The 20,961-nt window shown below is 60.0% G+C and overlaps 1 protein-coding gene across 1 annotated transcript; it reads right to left on the bottom strand.

Moving 5' to 3' along the window:
* Positions 1–3,127: 3,127 nt before the first annotated feature.
* Positions 3,128–20,665, bottom strand: CSPG4 (chondroitin sulfate proteoglycan 4; the record flags this gene model as incomplete). Its single annotated transcript, XM_079540768.1, has 10 exons — positions 3,128–4,998; positions 5,399–5,582; positions 5,701–5,855; positions 5,935–6,069; positions 6,172–6,370; positions 7,747–7,923; positions 8,666–9,145; positions 9,309–12,884; positions 13,517–13,680; positions 20,575–20,665. The coding sequence occupies 10 exons, from the start codon at positions 20,663–20,665 to the stop codon at positions 3,128–3,130; spliced, it is 7,032 nt and encodes a 2,343-aa protein (XP_079396894.1).
* Positions 20,666–20,961: the final 296 nt, after the last annotated feature.

The following is a 20,961-nucleotide window of genomic DNA, read 5'->3' as shown; positions in this document are numbered from 1 at the left end:
CGCTGGGATAACTGCTGTGCTGGGAAGGCAGCGCGCTGCGCTCGGCCGTCCCTGACCCCCTCATCCCTCCCCACAGGGACAGCATGACGGCCTCAAGGAGGGATGTGCTTCCTCCTGCATCCCATTCTCATCCCACCCCATCTTCAGGCTGTCCTATCCCCATCCTATCCCGTGTCACCCCATCCTCATCCCACCCCGTCCCCAGCCTACTCTGGTCCCATACTTCCCTGTCCCCGTGCTTCCTTGGCTCCATCCTTCTCTGTCCCCATCCTGCCCCACCCTATCCCCAGCCCAACCTGGTCCTACCCCACGCTGTCCCATCCTACCTTGGCTCCACCCTGCCCCAACCCCATCCCACACCATTCCCATCTCACCCCATTCCCATCTCACCCTGCCCACATCCCAGCCTGATCCCGTCCTTCTCCATTCCTGTCCCATCTCATTCCTATTCTACCTTGTCCCTATCCTATCTTGGCTTCATCCCATTCCAACGCTATCAAAATTCATCCCAATCCTACTCTGATCCTATGCTTTCCCATCCATTTCCTATCTTGACTCCCTCCTCCCTTCTCCCCATCCCACTCTGGTCCCATTCTACCCTATCCTTCTTCTACCCCATGCCCACCATACCTTGGCTCCATCCCATTCCACATACACCCCACCCCACCCCATCCCCACCCCTGCCCCCATCCCATGCCATTTCCTTTTGGGATCCCTATCCCAAGCCATTCACCACTGCAGTCCCCATCCCAAGCCATTCTCCCTATTGAGATCCAGATGCTGGGAAGTCTGGTGCAGGCTTTGCAGGCTCACCGTGGGGCTGGGTGGGCGCAGGGACAGACCCTGCCACCACCATCACCAGGTTTGTGGATGGGAGATCACAAACTTGATCTTGGGAAGACCCCAAAGAAGCCTTCAAAATAGGGAGAACACAACAGAGAACGCTCACAGCTCCGGGTCCCTATTCCTGCCTCTCTTTGGCCTGAAGGCTGTCAGAGGAGAACACTGCAGCACTTGCTGAGCCCAGGCAGGACGCACTGGCAGTGAGATGGCGATGTCCCCGTGCCACCAGCAGCACTGCCAGGGCCAAGGAACCCGCCGGGCCGGTTGGCAGGGATGGGTTTGGCAGCACCACACAGTGCCGGGAGCGCCCGTGTGCAGGGAGCAGGAGCAGGCAGATGCATGTGGGGCACAGCGTGCCAGCTGGGGCTCAGCAGCACCTCGTCGTCCCTGTGTGCCTCGCATATTTTGGGAGCACGGCAGGGCATTCAGCCTGCTGGACGTGGAGGTGTGTGGCTGTTTCTGGGTGTGTTATTGCGTAGAGCTCAGGCCCCATTGCTTGCCTGCTGGCTGTGAGCTGGGGACGGGGCCGGAGCTGCCTTGCATGTCACTGCGTGCCGTGCAGCTGCTGGAATGCTTTGTGCAGCCAGCCCTGCCTGGGGAGTGAGGCTTGTGGCGTGCCCGTGTGCAGGCAGAGCTGCTGGAGCCTTCCGAGGAACCTGAGCCCAGCTGGGCGTTGCAGGAAACCTGCTGGCCTGCATGTTTGTGTGCAGCAGCGCCTGGAAACCAGCCCTGCATCCAGGCTGCAGCAGAGCCTGCACCCCCCCCCCGGTGCTCCCACATGGGGCGAGAGGAGGGCAGGTCCCTGTGCTGGGATGGGGCTCGTGGCTCCCACCCTCATATCCCTGCATCCACTTGTCCTGCGTGCCCTGAATGCTGCTCGGGACTTTGCACCAGCACGACTTGGCCCCACAGAAGCACACCCAGCACCGGCTCCTCCAGGTTGCTGCCTGTCCTCTCCTGACCCCGGTGAGCAGATATCATGCAGGGGATGGAACCACAAGCCTCCAAAATAACTCGCCTTGCTTTCCCTGCTCCCGAATGTAGGCCGTGTTCCTCCCATTGAATCCCTCGGGGTGAGGCAAGTGCCTGCCCTGCAGCACCCACTCCTGTTGCAGAGCTGATCTACAGCCGTGCACAGCACGGAGTCACAGTGACATGCAGGAGGGAGGGAGAGCCGGCACGCCTCTGCTCTGCACAGAGAGCTGCCCTGGATTTGGGGAGCAGCACCACCCTGCAAGTAGCTGAGCTGCTTATCCATCCATCCCTGCACGGGGCTTGGTGAGGGCAGGACCCCCCCCCGGCACTCAATGGGCTGCTCCAGCAGCAGGGCAGGGCAGGCAAACTTGCTCATAAACACAGCCAGGAAAGCTGCAAACAGCACAGCTCACAGCCCCGGGGTGCTGTTTTGGGAGGGTTTGACCCCAGATGAAAGGAGTGCTGAGGGAGCATCTCAGCCCGGTTTGCAGCACGCAGAGAGCAGGAGAGCTCTGTGGCAAGGAGCCGCAGCCGCTCGGTGTGTTGTTGTTGGGTCCCATCCTGAGCGCAGCGCTCAGTTTTTCCTCGGCTCATTCCTATTTAAGGGCTTAGGGGAAAACTTGAGCAAGAGGCCGGGGCTCGGCACGCCGCCTCCAAACACTGCACTGCAGCTCACGGCTTGGCAGGGCTCAGGCAAACCGGCTGCACCTCGGGAAAGGCACTTTATTCCGTGCACTCCTTACCAGACTGGAGCATACAGCGGGAAACCAAGCCGTGCCCGCTCCCACCTCCAGCTTTGTGCCTCTGAGGGCACCTGGCCTGGTGTGCAGCCCTGGCTGCTCTGGGTGTTTGGAGGCAGCACGATGTGTTTTGCTCGTTTCTCTTCTCCGGGTGGGCGGGGGCTCCTTGGATCCCCTTGGCGTTGGCCACAGGGTTTTTCCAAGCCTCTGCTCCGTCACTGCAACCCGCCTAGCCCTGGGGGATTTGGGTAGCTCAATTCCTGAGCCTGACGCGCGGTGCAAAGCTGCTCGTCCTCATCCCTCTCACCCACCTGCATCCCCAGCACCTTGACCAATCTCAGGTCCCCCCAATGCGTACCCGATGGCAGCGCTCCCTGATGGCGTTTTGCCCCCCCCCCCCACCCTCTTGCCCCTCTGCCCAAAGCACTATGGAGATGGGGGGGTCCTGGGTGGCCGTGCTGGCAGCCCCCCACCCCCAGGTCCTGCAGCGCCCACGGGATGCCGGCTCTCCCAGAGGAGAAGGTGATGCTCTGGGGGGCTCCCACCACTCGTGCCCCCGCCCTGCACCCTCACACCCAGTACTGGTTGTTTTTCAGAGCAGGGTTGGATGTCCGGCAGTACTGCAGCAGCTCGGGGTCAGCTGGCACGCCGGCACCCTGCGGTGGCGGAGCTGTGCCTTTGCCATCCAGGGCATTGACAGTCGTTAGGGGGATGCCTTGGTTGGGGTCCGTCTTGCGGAAGGTCTCCTGCTCCGGTACAGCCCCGTTCTTGGCCTTGGAGGCAGGTGAGCCCTGCACGTGGTGCTTGCCCGTCTTGTTGCGCTTGTGCAGGTAGAAGAGCAGCGGCAGGATGAGGGCCAGCAGGAGGATGATGAGGCAGATGGGGATGATGATGCTGAACATGTTGGCCTCGATGAAGCCTAGGAAGGTGCCACCCTCCCCGGGGCTGGCGCTGGTGGGTGGGGGCACAGAGCCTGGCTCGCTGGCATTGAAGCTGCTCCGTGCCGTGCCCTGTGGCTGTGGCACCATGGACGATGGTGCTGGTGGGGCCAGGAGCAGGGTGACACCATAGGACTTAGAGGCATTGTAGGGCTCGGTGAAGTACCCCAGGGACACCAGTGCTGGTGGCACGCCAGCAGCCACCAGTTCAAAGGTGAAGCTGTCACTGTGTGGGTGCTGCTGGTTTGCGTCCCCGTCATCCAGCACCTCCAGCCCCACCAGCCCTTGCTCCAGCTCCCTCTGGCTGAAGGATTCAATGGGGACTGCGGGCTGTCCTGGTGCACGGGGTCTCCTGATGAGGCGGCTCCTGTGGGATGGCTGGCGGAGCCGGAAGACCGGGATGCTGCGGGTGCGGTTGGCCAGCTCACTGGCATCCAGCGTGTTGGTATCCAGCAGGGCTGTGGTGCCCCTGGGCCACACGCTGCCCGGACGCGCTGTCACCAAGGCACGGACGGTGACATTCACCACCCCAGTGCTGTTCATCGTTTGTGACCTGGTGAGAAACTGGAAGCTGTCCTCGGACGAGGTGAGCTTGGTGAAGGTGAAGGTCACCTCTCCGCGCTCCAGCTGTGCCTGTGAGAAGCCCTGTGCTGGCTTTCTGTTGACCTGCACTTGGCCAAACCTCGGCTCTGTGGTGATGGTGTAAAGGGCATCGCCCTCGCCGAGCTGCGGAGCCACGTGCCGTGGGGACAGCATGGCCCTATTCAGCTCCTGCGGCACTTCCAGCGGCTCTGCACTGCCCATGGGCAGCACCACCACCTCCAGAGAGATGTGGGCAGGTGGATGCCGGCCATCAGACAGGCTCAGCACCAGGGATTCCTGAGCACCACGGGCTGCAGTGACCAACAGCACGTGGCCCGCATTGATGTCCGCCTGTGTGAAGCGCTTGATGGGCACCTGTGGGCTGCGCACGTTGGCCAGGTGTCCGGTCTGGGGGCTGTGCAGCAGGCTGTACACCAGCTCCTCTGGGGAGCCATGCGGCTCTGCCACGTCCAGGTGCTGCCTGGACAAGGTGATGGTGGAGTTGGGCAGCACCCGCAGTGCTCCTTGTCGCTTCACCACCTGCGGGGGCTTCTGGCTGCTGCTGCTCACCGTCACGTTGAAAGCTTCGGAGATGAGCAGCCCTTCCTGGGGAGGACGGATGGAGCGCTGTGCCCGCGGCCGGAGCCAAGCCTTGAACTGGAATCGGTCCTCAGTGCCACCATTCTCATGGTGCACATACACCAGGCGTCTAGCAGCCAGGTCTGACTGCAGGAAGAAGGGCTGTGAGCGCTCCAGCAGCCTATCAGCCACCCAAAGCTGTCCGTGCACCGGCAGCTCCGTCACCAGGAAGATGACATCGTGTGCGTCCTGCTCGGGAGCTGGGATCTGGCTCAGGAGGTTGGATGCATCCAGCAGCGAGGTGCTGATCTCTGCCCGTTGAGCCTCTACAAGATGGAGACCTGGGGAAAAAGGGGAAGCCAAAGCTCAGTCAGAGCAAAAGAGTTGCAAAGCGATGGGGAAGGCAAATGGGATTTGTTAGCTTGGCAAGATGATGAAGGGAACCACAGAATCACAGAATTAAGGTTGGAGAGACCATCCAGTCCAACTATCAGCCCATGCCTGTGACTGCTCTAGACCACATCACTCAAAGCAGTTATATGCAGCCAAAGGGTGGATGCAATTTGCTAGCTATTGGTTGGTGCACTATCAGTGTCCATGCATAGAATATTGCTTTTTCTTCCAACAAACAAGCTCTCCTGAAGTTTGCACAACTTCATCCCCTTTCACGGGGATTGTGCAAACTTCAGGAGAGCTCATCTGTCCTTTGCTTGTCCCTTCTTGCCTGCCATCCTTTTTCACCTGCATTTCTCCATAGCTGAGTCGAGCGCTGGGGACACTTTGCCTCGAATGATATCAGCACCAGCAGGATGAAGGAGTCAGAGATGGTGGTGGGAGCAACCACGCGGAAGCGGATGGCATCCTGGGTGAGCCAGAAGGGCTTCTGCGGCATCTCGTGCTGGTAGAAAACCATCCCAGCATCCACCTAGAAGGAAGAAAATCACACTGAATTCAGCGTAGTGTCAAAATAAACTCAGGACAGGGGGCTGTCAGGGCAGGACCCCGAGCAGTGAGGGTGTTGGAGAGCTGGGCCTGGGCTCCACCTGGGCCTGGGTGAAGTTCCTGACTTCATCCCCATGAGCGGTGCGCAGCTGCCCCAGGCGCGGCGCCTGCTCGATGCTGTAGTACAAGGCAGCAGGGCCGGCGGGGCTGCTGCTCAATGCCTGCAGGTTCTCGCTGGTGATGGGCTTCAGGGCACCTGGAAAACACATCAGGATGGGCATCAGCCTTTCTCCTCTGGGCTTCCTGAGTGCTGCTGCCCCAAGCCACACACTCACCTGGGCAGAGGGTGAGGCTCTGCTTCTTGGCCAGGCTGATGTGCTCCTGTCTGTGCGCCCTGACGAGGAAGAAGTGCCCGGGAGACAGGTTCTCACCATCCCACAGGTCAAAGGCGAAGCCTCCATCCAGGGGACCTGCAGAGAGCACGGAGCTGGGACACAGGGCAGACCCTACCCTGGTGCAGGACCGGGGCACGGCGCCCACCCCAGCGGCACGGAGCATGGGGACAGCAGTACCTTGGTGCACAAAGAGGACGATGCCGCTGTCAATCTGCGCTTGCGTGAAGCTCCGCAGCGCCGTGTCGGGCGCAGAGCGCAGCACCACCTTGCCGTTGGCTGGAGGCTGGATGGAGAAGGTGACCTCGGCCGCCGGGCTGTCCTCGTCTTCAGCACGCAGAGTCTGGGGGCCGATGGTGGCAGCGGTGCCTTCCCGCAGCTGGGGGACAGGAGAGGCCGTGACCGGCTGGACACCCCAGCAGCGCCGCGTGCCTTGCACAGGGAGGCACATCTCGGCCGTACAAGAGCTCCTTGTGCACTGCTGGGTGATGCACGCATCTCCTGGCCTCTACCCAAGCCCTCATTGCCCCACGCCTGTTCCCCAGCACGTTCATGGGGCACAGTGCCCAGGACTGCTGCCACCCCACACCTGCAGCTTAACCCACTGCGATGGGTTTTTGGTGCCCGGGGCTCAGCCCAAAGCATGTAGGGGATGGAGGCAAGCAGGAGGCAGCAATGCACCCCGTAGCTAATCCTCTGCCAGACTCCAGCCTCGCAGACTGCCTGTCCCAGCATCGGGTTAGCACAGTGCTTTCCAGCTGGCCTCTCCCCACGCATTTCTTGAGTGGGTGTGGGTGCCTGCAGTGAAATCAGATCCATCAGATCCCCCATGGGAGAAAGGAGCAAGGCCGGGAAGGGCAGCTTCAGCGATGCAGAACGGGACAATGCAGCTGGGCTGAGCAGCTCTGACCCATATAGCTGTGCCCCACGTCCTCCCCAGGTTATTACAGCTGCGATCCCTGCACTGCCCACACGGACTCCACACCCGGCGCTGTGTGCGTGCAGCAGGGAAGCTGCGTGCAATCTCCATGCCGGGCCCATGACCTTTACCCGCTGAAGTCATCTCCCGAGAGCACAAACACATGCCTGGCCCCTCCTTGTGCTCAGCTGGGATGTGCTCCCTGCTCCAAACCCTCCGAGAATGGAGCTGTGCTGCTGAAATTGTTCTGGGGCCTTTTCCTGCCTTTTGGCAGCTCTGCAGTGTGGTGGTGGCCGGAGCGAGCGGGGGTCCCTAAGTGCCAGGCTGGCTGGAAACCAGCGAGGAGGAGGCAAAGTGAGGATTTTACAGGGGATTTTGGCACAGCTGGGACAGATCAGGGCTTAACGCACAACAAAGGCGATTTGCTGGAGGGGCTGTGCAAGCAGTGTGTGCACAGCCAGAGATGCATGTCCGGGGGGGCTGCCTATGGATGGAGACCTCCAGGTTTGGGTGGGCATTCCATCCCCCTCCCTCTTGGCAGCTCTGCAGCTCAGAGCCTCCTTCCCAAATCCCCCTGGCTGTGCATGCGGCTGGGGTAGGTGAGGAAGGCCAGGGGTTAGGAGACGCGGGGCATGGGGAGAGGAGCGCCGTGCTATTCCCAAGGAATTGGTATTCCCTAAATTGTACGGCAGGCAGCGGCTGGAGTGGTCGATGCTCCCACCTCGTGGACAGCTCCAGCATCGCTAGGGGAGGAGGAGGAGGAGGAGGATATGGAGGAAGAGGAGGAGGCAGAGGAGGAGCAGGGAAGGAGCCGCCCCCCGCACAGTGCCCATTACCTGGAGCCCGGCGTTGGTGCGCAGCTGTGGCCCCCTGGTGCTGCGGGGCAGGATGGTGATGAAGACGGTCCCGGGTTGGCTCTGCCTCTCGGAGGTCGAGGCGTTGGCCACAAGCGTGAAGCTGTCGGCCTGGGCACGGGGAATGTCCTGCCTGTACTGGATCTGCTGGCTTTGCACCTGCGGGAGGGGGCCAGGTGAAGGAACCGCTTTGGGTGTTAGGATAACTGGTTGGGTATTAGGGGAAATTTCTTCTCCAAAAGAGTGGTGAGGTATTGAAACGGGCTGCCCCGGAGGTGGTGGAGTTACTGTCCCTGTTCAAAAGCCATGGAGATGTGGCACCGAGGGGCATGGTCAGTGGGCATGGTGGGAGTGGGTTGAAGTTGGTGTTCTTAATCGTCTTTTCCAACCGTAATGATTCTGTGATTCTATGGGAGGATGCAGGAGCTGGGTGTCCATCAGTAGATCTGGGGCATCCCTACCCCAGGGCCATCCAAACCAATCTCAGGTCTTGGGCTGGACCCTACCATGCCAGACCTGGCCATTCCAAGCCCCTCCTATGGACAGATCTCTAAGAGAAAAGAAGAAGAAGAGGAAGAGGAAAGAAAGAGGAAGAGGAAGAGAGAGAGAGAAACAGAAGAGAAAGAGATAGAGGAAGATAAAGAAAAGAGGAAGAGGAAGAGAAAGAGAAAGAGGAGAAAAAGAGGAAGATAAGGAGAAGAGGAAGTGAAAGAGGAAGAGAAAGAGAAGGAGAAGAGGAAGTGAAAGAGGAAGAGAAAGAGAAGGAGAAGAGGAAGTGAAAGAGGAAGAGAAAGAGAAGGAGAAGAGGAAGAGAAAGAGAAGAGGAAGAGCCCAACTTCCCTCCCCAGCCTTCTGGTGGCACCAGGGCAGGAGCTCAGCCCACCCCCTGGGCAATCCGTACCTCGCTCCAGGTGAAGCTGTGCAGCCCCCCATCCTGGGGCCGCTGGCTGTTCAGGATGGTGCCAAAGCGGGGAGGCTGGAGCACCCTGAACTCCACGTCAAGGGCTGCAAAGTAGGCACTGCGGATGTTGAGGACAGCTGTGGAGATGGTGGCGGAGCTTCCTCCCCGCACGGTGATGTTGTGGATGTCCAGGGGAATGGTGGCAGGGAGCACAACCAGGCTGACAGCCACCCCCACCAGTGACTCTGCTCCCCCAGCCGTCACATCCACAACAAACCGGTCCCGCTCCTCTTCTGGCTTGGAGTGCAGGTAGAGCACTTGGCCGCTGTTGATGTCCTCCTGGGTAAAGGACTGGATGGGGTCCAGGCTGGGAGGCTCATCTGAGTCCTGGCCGTGTTGAACCATCACCAGAAAGCCAGAGACCGGGGGGCTGCTCACCAGGTAGACAATATCCTGGGGTGGGATCTCCTCATGGGTCACCTGAGAGCATGGAAAACACACAGTGTTAGCAGGGGCCTGACTCCCATCTGTTCCTTTGGGCAAAGCCAGAGATGGACACAAGTCCTTTCTCCATACAGCTGGGTGTTATGTGGGGTCCCTGGCTTGCTGGCCAGGGAGGAAGGACTAGAAAAATGATACTAACCAGCAAGTGCTCCTCCTTGATCTCAGCAGCTTCCCCCTGGAAGACGTGTATCTCCTTGTTGTTGACAACGTGCAGGGGGCTGGGGTGGGTGTCCAAGAAGATGGTGATGGCCAGTGTGTCCTCTACTGCCACTTCGTTTGCTTCCACAGTAAACTGGAGCTCATCCCGGGCATTTCTGCTGCCATTGTGGAGGTAGGCGATCTCTCCCGCCAGCAGGTCCCTCTGTGAGAAGGCCATGACCGGCTGCTCCCCTCGCAGCACAGTCCCCCATCTTGGTGGGGCCGTTACCAGGAACCGTATCTCTTCGTCTGACCTGATGTCCATGTTGGTCTCCAGGCTGAGTACAGAGGAATCGATGCTCCCTCGGCTCCCCTGGGGGATGGCTAACCCAGTGTTGTTGACTACTTTGATGTAGGGCTCTGATGCTTGTACCTCCAGGAGGGCAGTGGTTTGGTGGAGGCCATCGGAAACCTGCAGCTGGATCCAGCCCCGGTCTGCTCCGGAATGGACAAAGAGAATCTTTTTCTTCCTCAGGTCATCCTGGGTGAACCGGTAGAGCTGGTGGCTTCTGTCATCGACGGACACGATGCTGCCAAACAAGATGTCCCTCCTTGCCAGCACCAGCTGCGTGTCAGTGAAGCCAGAGTCCTTGTCAGTGAAGGCGATGTCGTCCGTCGTCAGCAGGTGCTGCCCATTGCGCACCACGTTGAAGACCTTGTTCACCACCTGGACAGGAGTGTGGTCATTGATAGGCTGGATCGAGACCCTGAAAACACCTCTCACCTCCTCTGCCTCAGGCTCGGAGCTGCCCTCGCCCTGCCTGATGGCCACAAAAGGGATATCATCTTCCAGGGTCTCAGAGTCATCGTGCTGGTAGAGCAGCCGGCGGTGGAGGATGTCATCATTGGTGAACTCCGTGATTTCCTCGCCAGAGGGCCAGCCAAGGGATGTAGCCCAAGCCAGCCTGCCATGTGCCGGCCCCTCAATCACTTCGTAGATGTAGTCCATGCTGTTCAGGCTCTGCACGAAGAGGTGGTCCTTGGAGATGACAGCCTGCCCGCCTTCAGGCACGGTCAGGAGCATATTGGTCAGGTCGGGTGCGTTGGGGTCCCCACCGATGCCAATCGTGTAGGTGTACACAGGGGAGTGCTCCTCGCCGGCATGGACACGGAACTGGAAACTGTCCTCAGCCTGCTGAGCATTCCTGATGGTTGCACTGTAGCTCAAGTGATTTCTCTGCAGATCGTCCTGGGTAAACCCAAAGCCTTCAGTCAGCCTGTTGCTGAGGAGCTCCAGGTTCCCCTTCTTGGGAGCCTGGATGATCACATAGTGGAAGGGGACTGGGGCAGAGTTTGGGTCTTCCAGCATTGCCTCCAGCTCTCTACTGGTGATGTTTTTGTGCCTCTTGTTCTTCATCTGGAGGGGGACCATGGTCTTCATCTTAATGGTGGCTCTTTTAATACTTATGGTAAAGGTATTGTTTGGCAAGACCTTCTGTCCCACCTGGACACTGAATCTTAGCTTCTCTGTGACATCTTCCTGCCGGTGCTCTGGATCTGTGCTGAAATACTGGATACGCCCTTGCTCCAGGTCTTGCTGGTGGAAGGACTCAACTTTTTTCCATTCCCCACCTGTGCTCCCTTGTTTCCTGATCTCACCGTACCTGAGGGGCTCCGTGAGGCTGTACAGGATGGCAACTTGCTGCTTCACAGCATTTGTCTCCACGGACAGGTTGGCTGTGGTGATACGCGCAGCCCCTCCTTGGGAGATGGCGAGCCCAGTGTTGTTGTGCAAGCGGATGTTGGGCTCTATTGCGAGGATCCTCAGGGTGGCAGTGGGGCTCGGCACTGTGCCATCACTCACCTGGAAAGTGAGCTGCAAGTCTGTTCCGCTCTGGTGCACGTAGACCACGTTGCCTGCTTCCAGGTCCCTGCAGGAGAACTCCTCGATGGGCACCCCGGGGTGGAAGTCGTATTCCACATAGCCCTCGTCCTGCTGCCCGCCGTGCAGCTGGAACTCAAGGTCGTCGCAGGACGTGTCGTCATCCAGGGCCTGCAGGATGTCCATGGTCAGGTGCTTCCGTGTGTGCTTCAGGATTGTCATGTGGTTCCCATGGGGAAAGATCACCTGCGGGGCATCGTTGATAGGGTTGACCATGATGGGGAGCAGGTAGGTCTGCCCCTGCCGCAGGCACTCAGGGATCCCTTGCTGGGCAGTCACTGTCACCTCCAGCATCAGCTGGTCCATGGGGCCCTCAGAGCCGTCGTGGATGTACCTGACTTTACGATTCACGATATCCAACAAGGTGAACTTCTTTCTGCTCCGGGAGCCGGGGATGTCCAGCTCCAGCTCACCATGCCTGGGGTCACTGGTGATGCTGAAGAGGATTTGGGACTGCCGGATGCCTGCAAGGCCCAAGTCCACCGTGGGCTGTGCGTGTTTCCATTCCACAAAGGCCATGCCCCCTTCGGAGACGATGAGGGGGCTGACGTGCAGCAGCCGGCTGACATTGGCGAAGGCAGGCGGGAAGCTGCCATCTGGCTGGCACGGTTCTGCCAGGCCCAGAGCTCCGTGCCAGGCATCAGGTGGCGGTGAGGTGGGTGCCTCGTCCTGCTCGTAAGCCTCCTCGTAGTCCCAGTAGTGCTCCTGCCTTCCACAGCCAACTGTGACATCCCTTGTCACCACGGCGTCCTGCAGGCTCCTCCGCTGCTGGTTTATGCGCAAGTCCTCCACGCAGCCAACAAATGAGGTGTTGGTCAAGGTCCACACGGAGGTGAAAGCAAGGTGGTGCGCCCTGAGCCTTTGCAAGGCTTTGTCATTCAAGCCTCCAATGAAGAGGTTTCCCTGGAGGTCCAGGCGGCTGTTGATGCCCCGGTTGGATGTGGATGAGGCATAGTAGTCAATCAGGATCTCCAGCTTGTGGGTGTCGGTGTAGACCTTGACGTAATGCTGCTGCTCGTCGCTGATGAAGATGTTGTTGTGCAGGACGATGACACCACTGCCCTTCTCAACAAACCCTCTCAGGCGCCCGTTGGAGATCTCCAGGTAGAAGAAGTCGTTCTCCAGCCCTGCGTGGTAGATGAGGGGTGCCTGGGTGATGCTCGTGGTGATCACAAACTCGATGGCCCCCTCCTCTCTCGCCTCCCACGTGGGGAAGGCGATGTAGGACTGCGGCCCCAGGAATCCAATGGGCTCCTCGGGCTCTGCAGAGAACTGCGCGCTGCAGCCTTCCTGCACCTGGTGGAAGACCTTGGAGCTGCTGTCAGAGGACAGCGGGGAGAGGACATCCAGACCATTGAATGTCACCGTGTGGAGGCAGCCCCTGAAGGGCGGGCTGACCCCAGCGAGGTACGGCAGGTTGAGGCTGCCTGTCCCGCCTGCATAGAGGCCGTGCTGGATGTCCAGCTCCCGCATGGGCCCCGCGATGTCCACGGAGCTGTTGAAGAGGCCATCGACGGTCAGTGTCATCCTGCCATCCTCCAGCAGCAGCTCTACATCATGCAGAGCCAGGTTGTCCAGCTGCAGCTCCGCCGGGGACTGCAGTGTCACCTCTTCTGAGCCCAGCCGCAGCCTGGCCTGTGGGGAAGGAGACAGACAGGGGTCAGGGCTCAGCTCAAGCATGGTGTTGAGGGACCCATCCCTGAGGGTCCCTCCATTCACCTCTGCGTGCCTCTGTGGGGTCCTCCATCCCCCATCCCTTTTCTCCCCATGCAGGAGCTCTGCCACGTGCTGACTCCACTTTCCAGCCCCATCTAACCCTTCCACACTGCTTGGGCTGCTTCCAGCCCCCATCAGCCTGGCATAAATAGCATGTTTATATACATTCTATATAAAATATAGAAATAGCGGGGGTGGGGGTGGGAGGGTACATCTCCACAAGCAGCATCCTGGAGCCTCTCTAATAGAGGGTTGGCCAGGGGGCCCCGGGACGCATGGTCAGCAGCTTGCTCACTCCCTGCCTGGCCTCAGATGTGGTTCGTGGACGCTCCCTGCTCATTTCCTCTGGTGGATGCCAGCACCGTAACCACAAGAGGAAATTGTTCTTCTGTCCTCGTCCCTTCCCACGCCCCGGCTGGGCTCGGTCTGCGGTGGGCTGGGAGCGGCCGCTAGTGGAACCTTCCATTTCTCCAGCGCCCTCTGCTCATCCATTCCCCTTCCTACCCTCCCCACCTCCCCACGCAGCGGGCGCACGGCCCACGGGGGCTGACCTGCAGGGTGCCGGCTCGCAGTTGCAGCAGGAGGTGGTCGGGCTGCCCGGCGGCCAGGAAGAGCAGCCCGCTGCCCTGCCCGGTGTACAGCTGGAGCCGCAGCCGCACCGTCCGCGAGGCGTCCGCCAGCGGCATCTCCACGAAGCTGTCCCCGAAGAACGAGACTGGGAAGGGAAAGGAGAGGGTCGGACGGGGGAAGGACCCCTGGAGCGGCAGTCCCAGCGCTGCGTATGAGCGGGAGACCCCTTCCAGCAGCCTTCCCGTCGCTGGGCTGCGCGTTGTTGGGAGCTGCATCCTCCGCCGGCGGCCACACGATGGGGCCCGAAGGCTGCAGCCCTCCAGCCTCCCCGTTCTCATCCCTCTGTCTTCTGTGACCCTGTCACCTCCGTGTCCTCATGAAGCGGTGGCCGTGCCCTGCCCGGGCTCCCCGGTGCCAACCTTCTATGTATTTCACACGGCAGTGCTGAATTTCCCATGCTGGAGTGCTCAGCGTGTGTGTGCCATCCACATGTGGTCTCAGGAGCTGCTGCTGGAAGGGGCTCAGGGTCTGCAGCTGTGAGCACGGTGGGCTCAGCACAAGGGCATGTGGCAGTGTGATGTGTCACAGGGTGTGCAGAAGGCACGACGCGAGGGGACCACGGTGCAGCTGCACTTCACAGCAGCTCGGTGTGCCAACGGGCTGAGGGCACATGTGTGCACTGTGCCTGCATGCAGAGCACGTGTTGGTGCATCCCAATGGCTCAGCTCTGGGCCTGCGGGAGGACACGCTAGCCCTAAAAGCTATTTAGACTCTATAGCTGCCCCCTGAGGGGCAGCCCCAGCCTGTGCGTTTTTGGAGACACGCACACCTCCTTGCCTTAAAACACCACTTCCAACCATTGGCCCCAGTTTGGTTCGGGGTCTGGAAGAGCAGCATCCCCCAGCCATGCTGTGCAGGGGAGAGGTGGCAGCAGGGCAACACCCAGCACTACTAACAGTGAGCCTCAGGCTCGGGGCTGCCAGCACATCTTACTCAAGCCTGCTCATTTCCTTGTCCCTGTGCATGCCGTTGGCATGAGCCTCTTTGGCTCCTTCTTCCTCCGGCCCAAGCCAGTGAATCACAGGAGCCCCAGCAGGGCCATTACGGGCTGTCCTCCTCTGACCCACTGCTGCAGAACCATCCCCACACACCCCGCTCCTGGCACCACGTTGCACGCAGTGCTTTGCAAAAAGGCTTTTTCCTCTCCCTTTTCACCCCCACCCCTTTGCAGCCACACATGTGGGCATGTTTGAGCCACACATGTTTGAGCCCCGGGGACATGGTGCTGGTTCCCAATGTGTTCCCACCTAGCATTTGCTGCGTTTCATTTGTGCAGCTTCCCCCATCCCAAACAATGTGGTTTCCAGCTGGGCACCCAGCTCTGCTGTGCAGCAAGCTGGGAGGCTTAAAGCACAGGGCTGAGGCCTACAAATGAATCTCCTCATCCCCAGCGGGGGAACCCAGCGGAGCAACCCCTGTTCCCAGCTTGCTCTGTCCTGTAGCAAAGCGCATGGAGGCGAGCAGGGCCCCGTCACACTTTCCAAGCAGCCAGCCAGCAGATTATAGGCTGCACTGTCTTTTTCTTTCTTTCGTTCTTTCCTTTTTTTTTTTCTTTTTTTTTTTTTTTTGCATTGAAAATAACAAGGAGGAAAGCCAAAAGCCGTGCTCTGAGCAAACCCGAGGCGCGCGCTGCTCCCGTGGGGCTGGGCGAACAAGCAAAGGCTCTGTGCTCACTGGGCACCCACCCCAACTGCCGGCCACGCGCTGGCTATGGGATGCTTGGCCAGGTTCCCTGCCCTGTCCCTTTCCCTGGAGCTGTTTGCTGGTGCTTAGGGCAGAGTTTGCAGCGGGGAGGTGCGTCATTCCCAGGGGGCGTGGGGACCCCGTGTCCCAGTGGTCCCCACCGCTGGAAGGATGTTGGGCATGGAAAAAAAAAGGAGTGAAACTGCCCTTGGCTGCTCAACAAGGCTTCATTGAGGCCGGCCATGTGTGTGCAAGGAGGGGATGGAATGTGTTAAAGCGGCCCTTTTGCTGCACCCCAGCACCTGAAAGGCGCTCTGTGTGCAGCCCTTCCTGCCGGCTCTGCTGGGTTTTAGGGTGGGACACCAGGTGGGGAGTGAGGGCTCCTTGTTGCCCCAGACAAGCAGCTCTGTGTGCACGGTGTCCGGCCCGGTGCATTCCTGCTCTGCAGCGTCAGCCTTGGGGCTGGATGACTTTATAAGGTAGCGTGCTCCCATCCCTCCTGCTCTGCCATGGGTGGCCCCGCTGAGTTGGGTGGCATATGGGACTGAGGGATGGGGCCGTGGGCAGCCGGCAGGAGGAAGCGGTCCCTGCCCACCCCACAGCCCTGAGGGAGTGAGGAGAAAGGCTCCATTATGCTGTGCATTCCCTCCGATTTACGGCGCGGTTTTATTTATGGCTGGGGAAGGAAACGAGCAGCCTGCGAGGCAGGCGAAGGCAAACACAGCTCTGCTGGGAGCAGGGGGTGTGGGGCCCCTCCAGGCTCCAATCCTAGTGCCATGGAAACGAGTGGCACGGGGCCAGCCTCGAGCATCTGACCCCAATGGGGATATCTGCAGCGGTGGAGCTTTGGGGTGCCATCCCCATCGCAGCGGCTGTGACGGCACCTGCCTGCTGCAGGATGGCTCCTGCCATGGAGGAGGGCTTCTCCTCCTTCTCCCCACTCCTGGCTCTGTCCTTACGTTGTGGGCACTGCTCCCTCACCTGACAATAGGGTCACGTGTGCTGCTCCCCACTTTGGTGCTTTCCAGGCACAACAGGGATTGCTGGAAAGCACCGATGCAGGGAGGGCTGCGGAGCCAACGCTGATAACGCCGCCGTTCTGGGGGGGGCTGCACCACCCCTGGTGTTGGCTGTGAGATTATCCCTTGGAAGGGCTCTGAGCCCTCCCCTGCACGTCCCTCTCGCCCCCAGCATCCGCCTCTACCTCCGCCCGCCTTCTTTCCTTCCCAGCTGCGTCCCCGCGCTCCTGCCCTGGCTCCCACACAAAAATGCCGTTCTGCGGCCCACGGACTGCAGGGTCAGGCAGAGCCATGGCCCTGCTCCTGCACAGCTGGAGGGGGGCTGCCTGCATCCAACCCCGCACTGCTTTGCAGTGATACGGGGCCAGAAGCTTGGCCTCTGCTTCCCCAGCGCTGTTCTGCCGTGATCTGACCAGCCCGAGAGCTCCTGGTGTGGCCAGGATGAACGATGCTGGCATCTGGGCACAGCTGGATGGGACCCCCAAGGGTCAGGGTGTGCAGCCTCAGTAGTCCTCATGCATCTGGCAACACACATCCCGTGGGCTTGCATCACGCCTGCAGGCGTGCATCCATGTATCTGCCTGTCCATGTGTCCGTGTGTCCTTGTGTCCGCTTATCTGTTGGTCCCTGTGTCCGTGTGCCTGTGTGTGTGTGTGTCACTGTGCCCCTGTATTCCTATATCCCTGTGGCCGTGTGTCCCTGTGTCTATCTGTCTGTCCATGTGTCTTTGTGTCTGTGCATCCCTGTGTCTGTATATCCCCGTGTCCTTGTGTCTGTGTGTCCCTGTGTCCATGTGTCTGTGCATCCCTTTGTCCTCTTGTCGCTATCTCCTTGTTTCCATGTGCCTGTGTGTCCACATATCCAGGTGTCCCTGTGTCTGTGTGTCCATCTGTCTATGTGTCTGCGTGTCCGTGTGCCCATGTATTCACATGTCTGTGTGTGCTCGTGTCTGTCTGTCCATACATCCATGTGTCCTGATGTCCATGTGATCATGTCTTCCTGTGTCTATGTGTTCTTGTGCCCCTATGTCCATGTGTCCCTATGTCCATATGTCTGTGTCCCTATGTCCACGTGTCCCTGTGTCCCTATGTCCTTCTGTCCCTGTGTCCCTGTGTCCTCGTGTCCCTATCTCCCTACATGTCCACATGACCATGTGTCCTTATGTCCATGTCTTCCTGTGTCCATGTGTCCCTTTGCCCCTATGTCCATGCGCCCATCTGTTCCTATGTCCATCTGTCCTTATGTCCATGTGTCCATATGTTCACGCATCCATTTCTTCCTGTGTTTGCATGTCCCTGTGTCCCTATGCCTGTGTGTCCAGGTGTCCCCTATATCCATGTATCCCTATGTCCGTGTGTCTGTGTGTCCATGCTCAGGACAGGGCTGCTCTCCCACCGAGGGGTGCAGGCTCAAGGCACATAACGCCGTGTGCTGACGGCTCTGAGGGATGCATGGAGTTCAGGCCTGGCTGGAAGCGGAAGGAGGAGAGCAGGGGGGGAGAAAGCGGGAGCGTTTGGGGGAAGCGGCGGTAAATGGGGCTTTGTGACGGCCCTGCAGCGTGACTCAGGCTCGCGGCAGCCCCTCTGCCAGCAGAAGTTGGCCTGGAAATATTGTATCAGCCCCAGAGGACGTGGTTTCCAAACCATCCCAAGGCGGATTTTGTTCTCTCCCCCCTTTTCTCCCCCCACGGCTGCCAGCTCTCCCGGCCCCACCCTGCCCATGGCACCGCAGCCAGCTCTGCGCTCCCGCTGCCTGCCCCGTGGACGTGGGATCCGTCGTGCCCCCATCCCGCACAGCCACTCGTGGGGTGTCCCGTGCCCCCCGCCCGGCCGTGTTACCGGAGCGATGCAAACAAACAGCACTGAGCTGGAGGGCTGCCCGGCGGCTGCGTCCCAGTCTGGCGTGGGACGGAGCGCCTTTGAAGCGCCAGAAAGATGGGATGCATCAGCCAGAGGCGGGCTGCGAGAGCTGCACGGCAACAGCAAGCATGGGGGGAGATGCTGGAAGCCCTCCTCGCTCCGTTCCCATGCAGCCTGGGGCCCCCTCCCCTCCCGGCCTGGGGTTTCTCAGCCCCACGCCTTTCCCATCTATGAGAAAGCAGCCGAGGAGTTGTGTTTATAGAGCAAATAACGGCGCGCCTGCCTCTATTTATAGCTGGGTGCCTTGTGGGGCAGCTGGGCCCCCCCGGGAGGCATCACAGCCACCTCGGCCCCATGGCCCAGCGGAAGCGACCCCGCTCCCAGAGGTCCCTGCATAGGAGGAAACCGGGCAGACGGGGATATCACCCCACAGGGCACTCCTGGCCGAAGGGAGGGGATGCAGCAAAACGCCCCAGCTGTGGAAGTGCCCCCAAATAGCCAGCGGTGCCCATGCGGTTTCCCCTGGCTGCCCACAGGAGGTGTGCACGGCAGCGTGAGTAAGGGAGGAAAACAACCCTCAGAAAAATAAGGTTTGGGCAAAAAGCAGCCCGGGATGCTCCCGTCCTGCACTGACTCATGGCCCATAAAGGCTCCTTTAATAGCTGTGAGTCCCAGCATGGGGCATGCTGATGGATGAAGGTTGCCTTCATCCCCCTTGGCTCGCAGCACGTGATGGCACCGCTGCCGCGCCACCGGGCGGTTCCCCCATGCCATTCTGTGCTGCCATCCATTTTTAGCAGCACTCTCTTTTCCCTGGCATGCTTTCTGTCTGTCTGCCTGTCTGTCCGTCTGCCAGGAGCGACCGTTGGGCACACTGTGAGCTGGGCCAAGAGTGGGACACATGGCATTTGTCATGGGCGGTGGGTAGAGCTCAGAGAGCAGAGGCGAAGCCCAATATCCACCTGCCCAGAAGCAGCCGGGCAGCGAGCGCCCTATCTGAGGCCATTTTCCCCAGTTGCTGCATGCCAACAGAAAGCTTGGCTCCTTTCACAACCTCCTCAGGTGAAACACCACGGCCATGCCCATGGCTGTGCCCATAGCTCTGCCCACAGCTGTAATCATAGCTGTGCCCGTGGTCGTGCCCATGGCTGCACCCATGGCTGTGCCTATGGCTGTGCCCTTAGCCACATGTATTGTAGCTTTAGTCAGTGGCTAATACCTGTGCCCATACCTATGCCTGGCTGTGCCCATCACCGTGCCCATAGCTGTGCCCAGCTGTACCCATGGCCGTGCCCAGAGCCCAGTTTAGGCACACATCCTCACCCAGAACCCAGGGAGCTGCATTCCCGCGCTGCCTGCACCCTAACGTTTGCTCCTCGGGGCTGAGCTTAACCCTAAGTTGTGATTCTCGAGGAATGTGCTTATTATATATCTGCCTGCAACCCTCTGTTGCTAAATATAAGAGTAAGAGGAGAATTTTCCTCTTCATTCCCACGACACCGGTTTGCATTCCCCCCCGTCAGACTTTTTCCTGCTCTTTCCCATCAGCTGGAAACTTTTCCAGCTGCTCCAAGTGCTGACCTCAGAACATGTGGGGCCTTTGGTACAAGAGGTTCAGAACAAGGAGAGGTTGGGTCTCCAAGAGGCGCTGGGGTGACACTGCTGGGCACAGGATGGGATGTTCTCATAGTCACAGCAGGGTGACGACGCTGATGGGGACACGGGGCACTTTGCCCTTTGCAACACATGCCTGCTGCACACACGATGCCTGTTTTGGGCTGCACACAGTGGGAAATCAGTGCAAAACCTCCTCTCCTCCCAGCTGTGAGGTGTGTGTTGTCCCCCCATCCCCACCGTCACGCCCTGCCCTTGGTTAGCACTCTGGGGGCATTCTGCAGGCTTTGCTGTGCCCACGGAAGCCTTCTCCCAGCCCAAACCTGGCAGCAGCCACTTATAGACTCTGGGATGCAGTGGGGCAACGTTTGCACCTTTGGAGGTGCTGGGCAGCGCAGCACTGATCCCACACATGAGGTGGGAGTGCTGTGCAGGACCCAAAGGTCAGTGCTGGAGGGAAGAAGAGCACTCTGTTCATTGACAAAGGAAAATTTTCCACTTCGCTTGCCAGGCGCTGTGATATTTTGGTGCATGGAGGAAAGAAGGAACAAGCCCGGAGGGAGAGGAGCGTGCCCTGGGACGCCACCTGCTCAGCCCAGCACAGCATCCCTCGTGTGCCCATCCCACCCGCTGCCCTGTAAAGCCTCCAGCAGGACGCAGGACAGCCGCAAGCACCCTGCTCAAAGCAGGCAGCTCCTCGGGCACCCAAGGGTGCTCATGCCACCCGCACTGGGTGCCCTCTCATGCTAGCCCTGTCGCCTCCAGAGCACAGAATCCCGCAGCGGGTGTTGGGATGGGACTTACCTGCAGCTGAGGGTCCCGCATGGAAGGCAGGGGGCTGGTGGACCAGCAGCAGCAGCAGCAGCAGTGCGTGGGGACCACGTCGGGGTGCCATGGTGCTCCTGGCCGGAGCTCTCCGCCCGCGCCCGCTCCCAGCCGACGGCGGCTCCACTACTATATTTAATAAAGTGCAGCGAGGGAGGGACCGGCGGCTCTCCCGCCTGTCAGAAAGGAGGAATTCGCTCGGATTACAAATTTCCCCTCTTAAAGGGCTAGAGGCCTCCCGCTCCGTGGCCCACCCTGCTCTCAAAGCGCCCTTGTTCCTACCGGGGCGGTGCGAGGGCAGAACAGAAGTGCCCGCCCTGGGGCTGTGGGGCTGAGCAGGCACCTCTGGGTGCTGCCGCCCATGGA

The sequence above is a fragment of the Tetrao urogallus genome (genome assembly GCF_951394365.1).
Source record: "Tetrao urogallus genome assembly, chromosome: 11".
NCBI lineage: Eukaryota > Metazoa > Chordata > Aves > Galliformes > Phasianidae > Tetrao > Tetrao urogallus.
The sequence above is the reverse complement of the archived record's forward strand: the minus strand, read 5'-3'. Positions and strand labels throughout refer to the sequence as shown.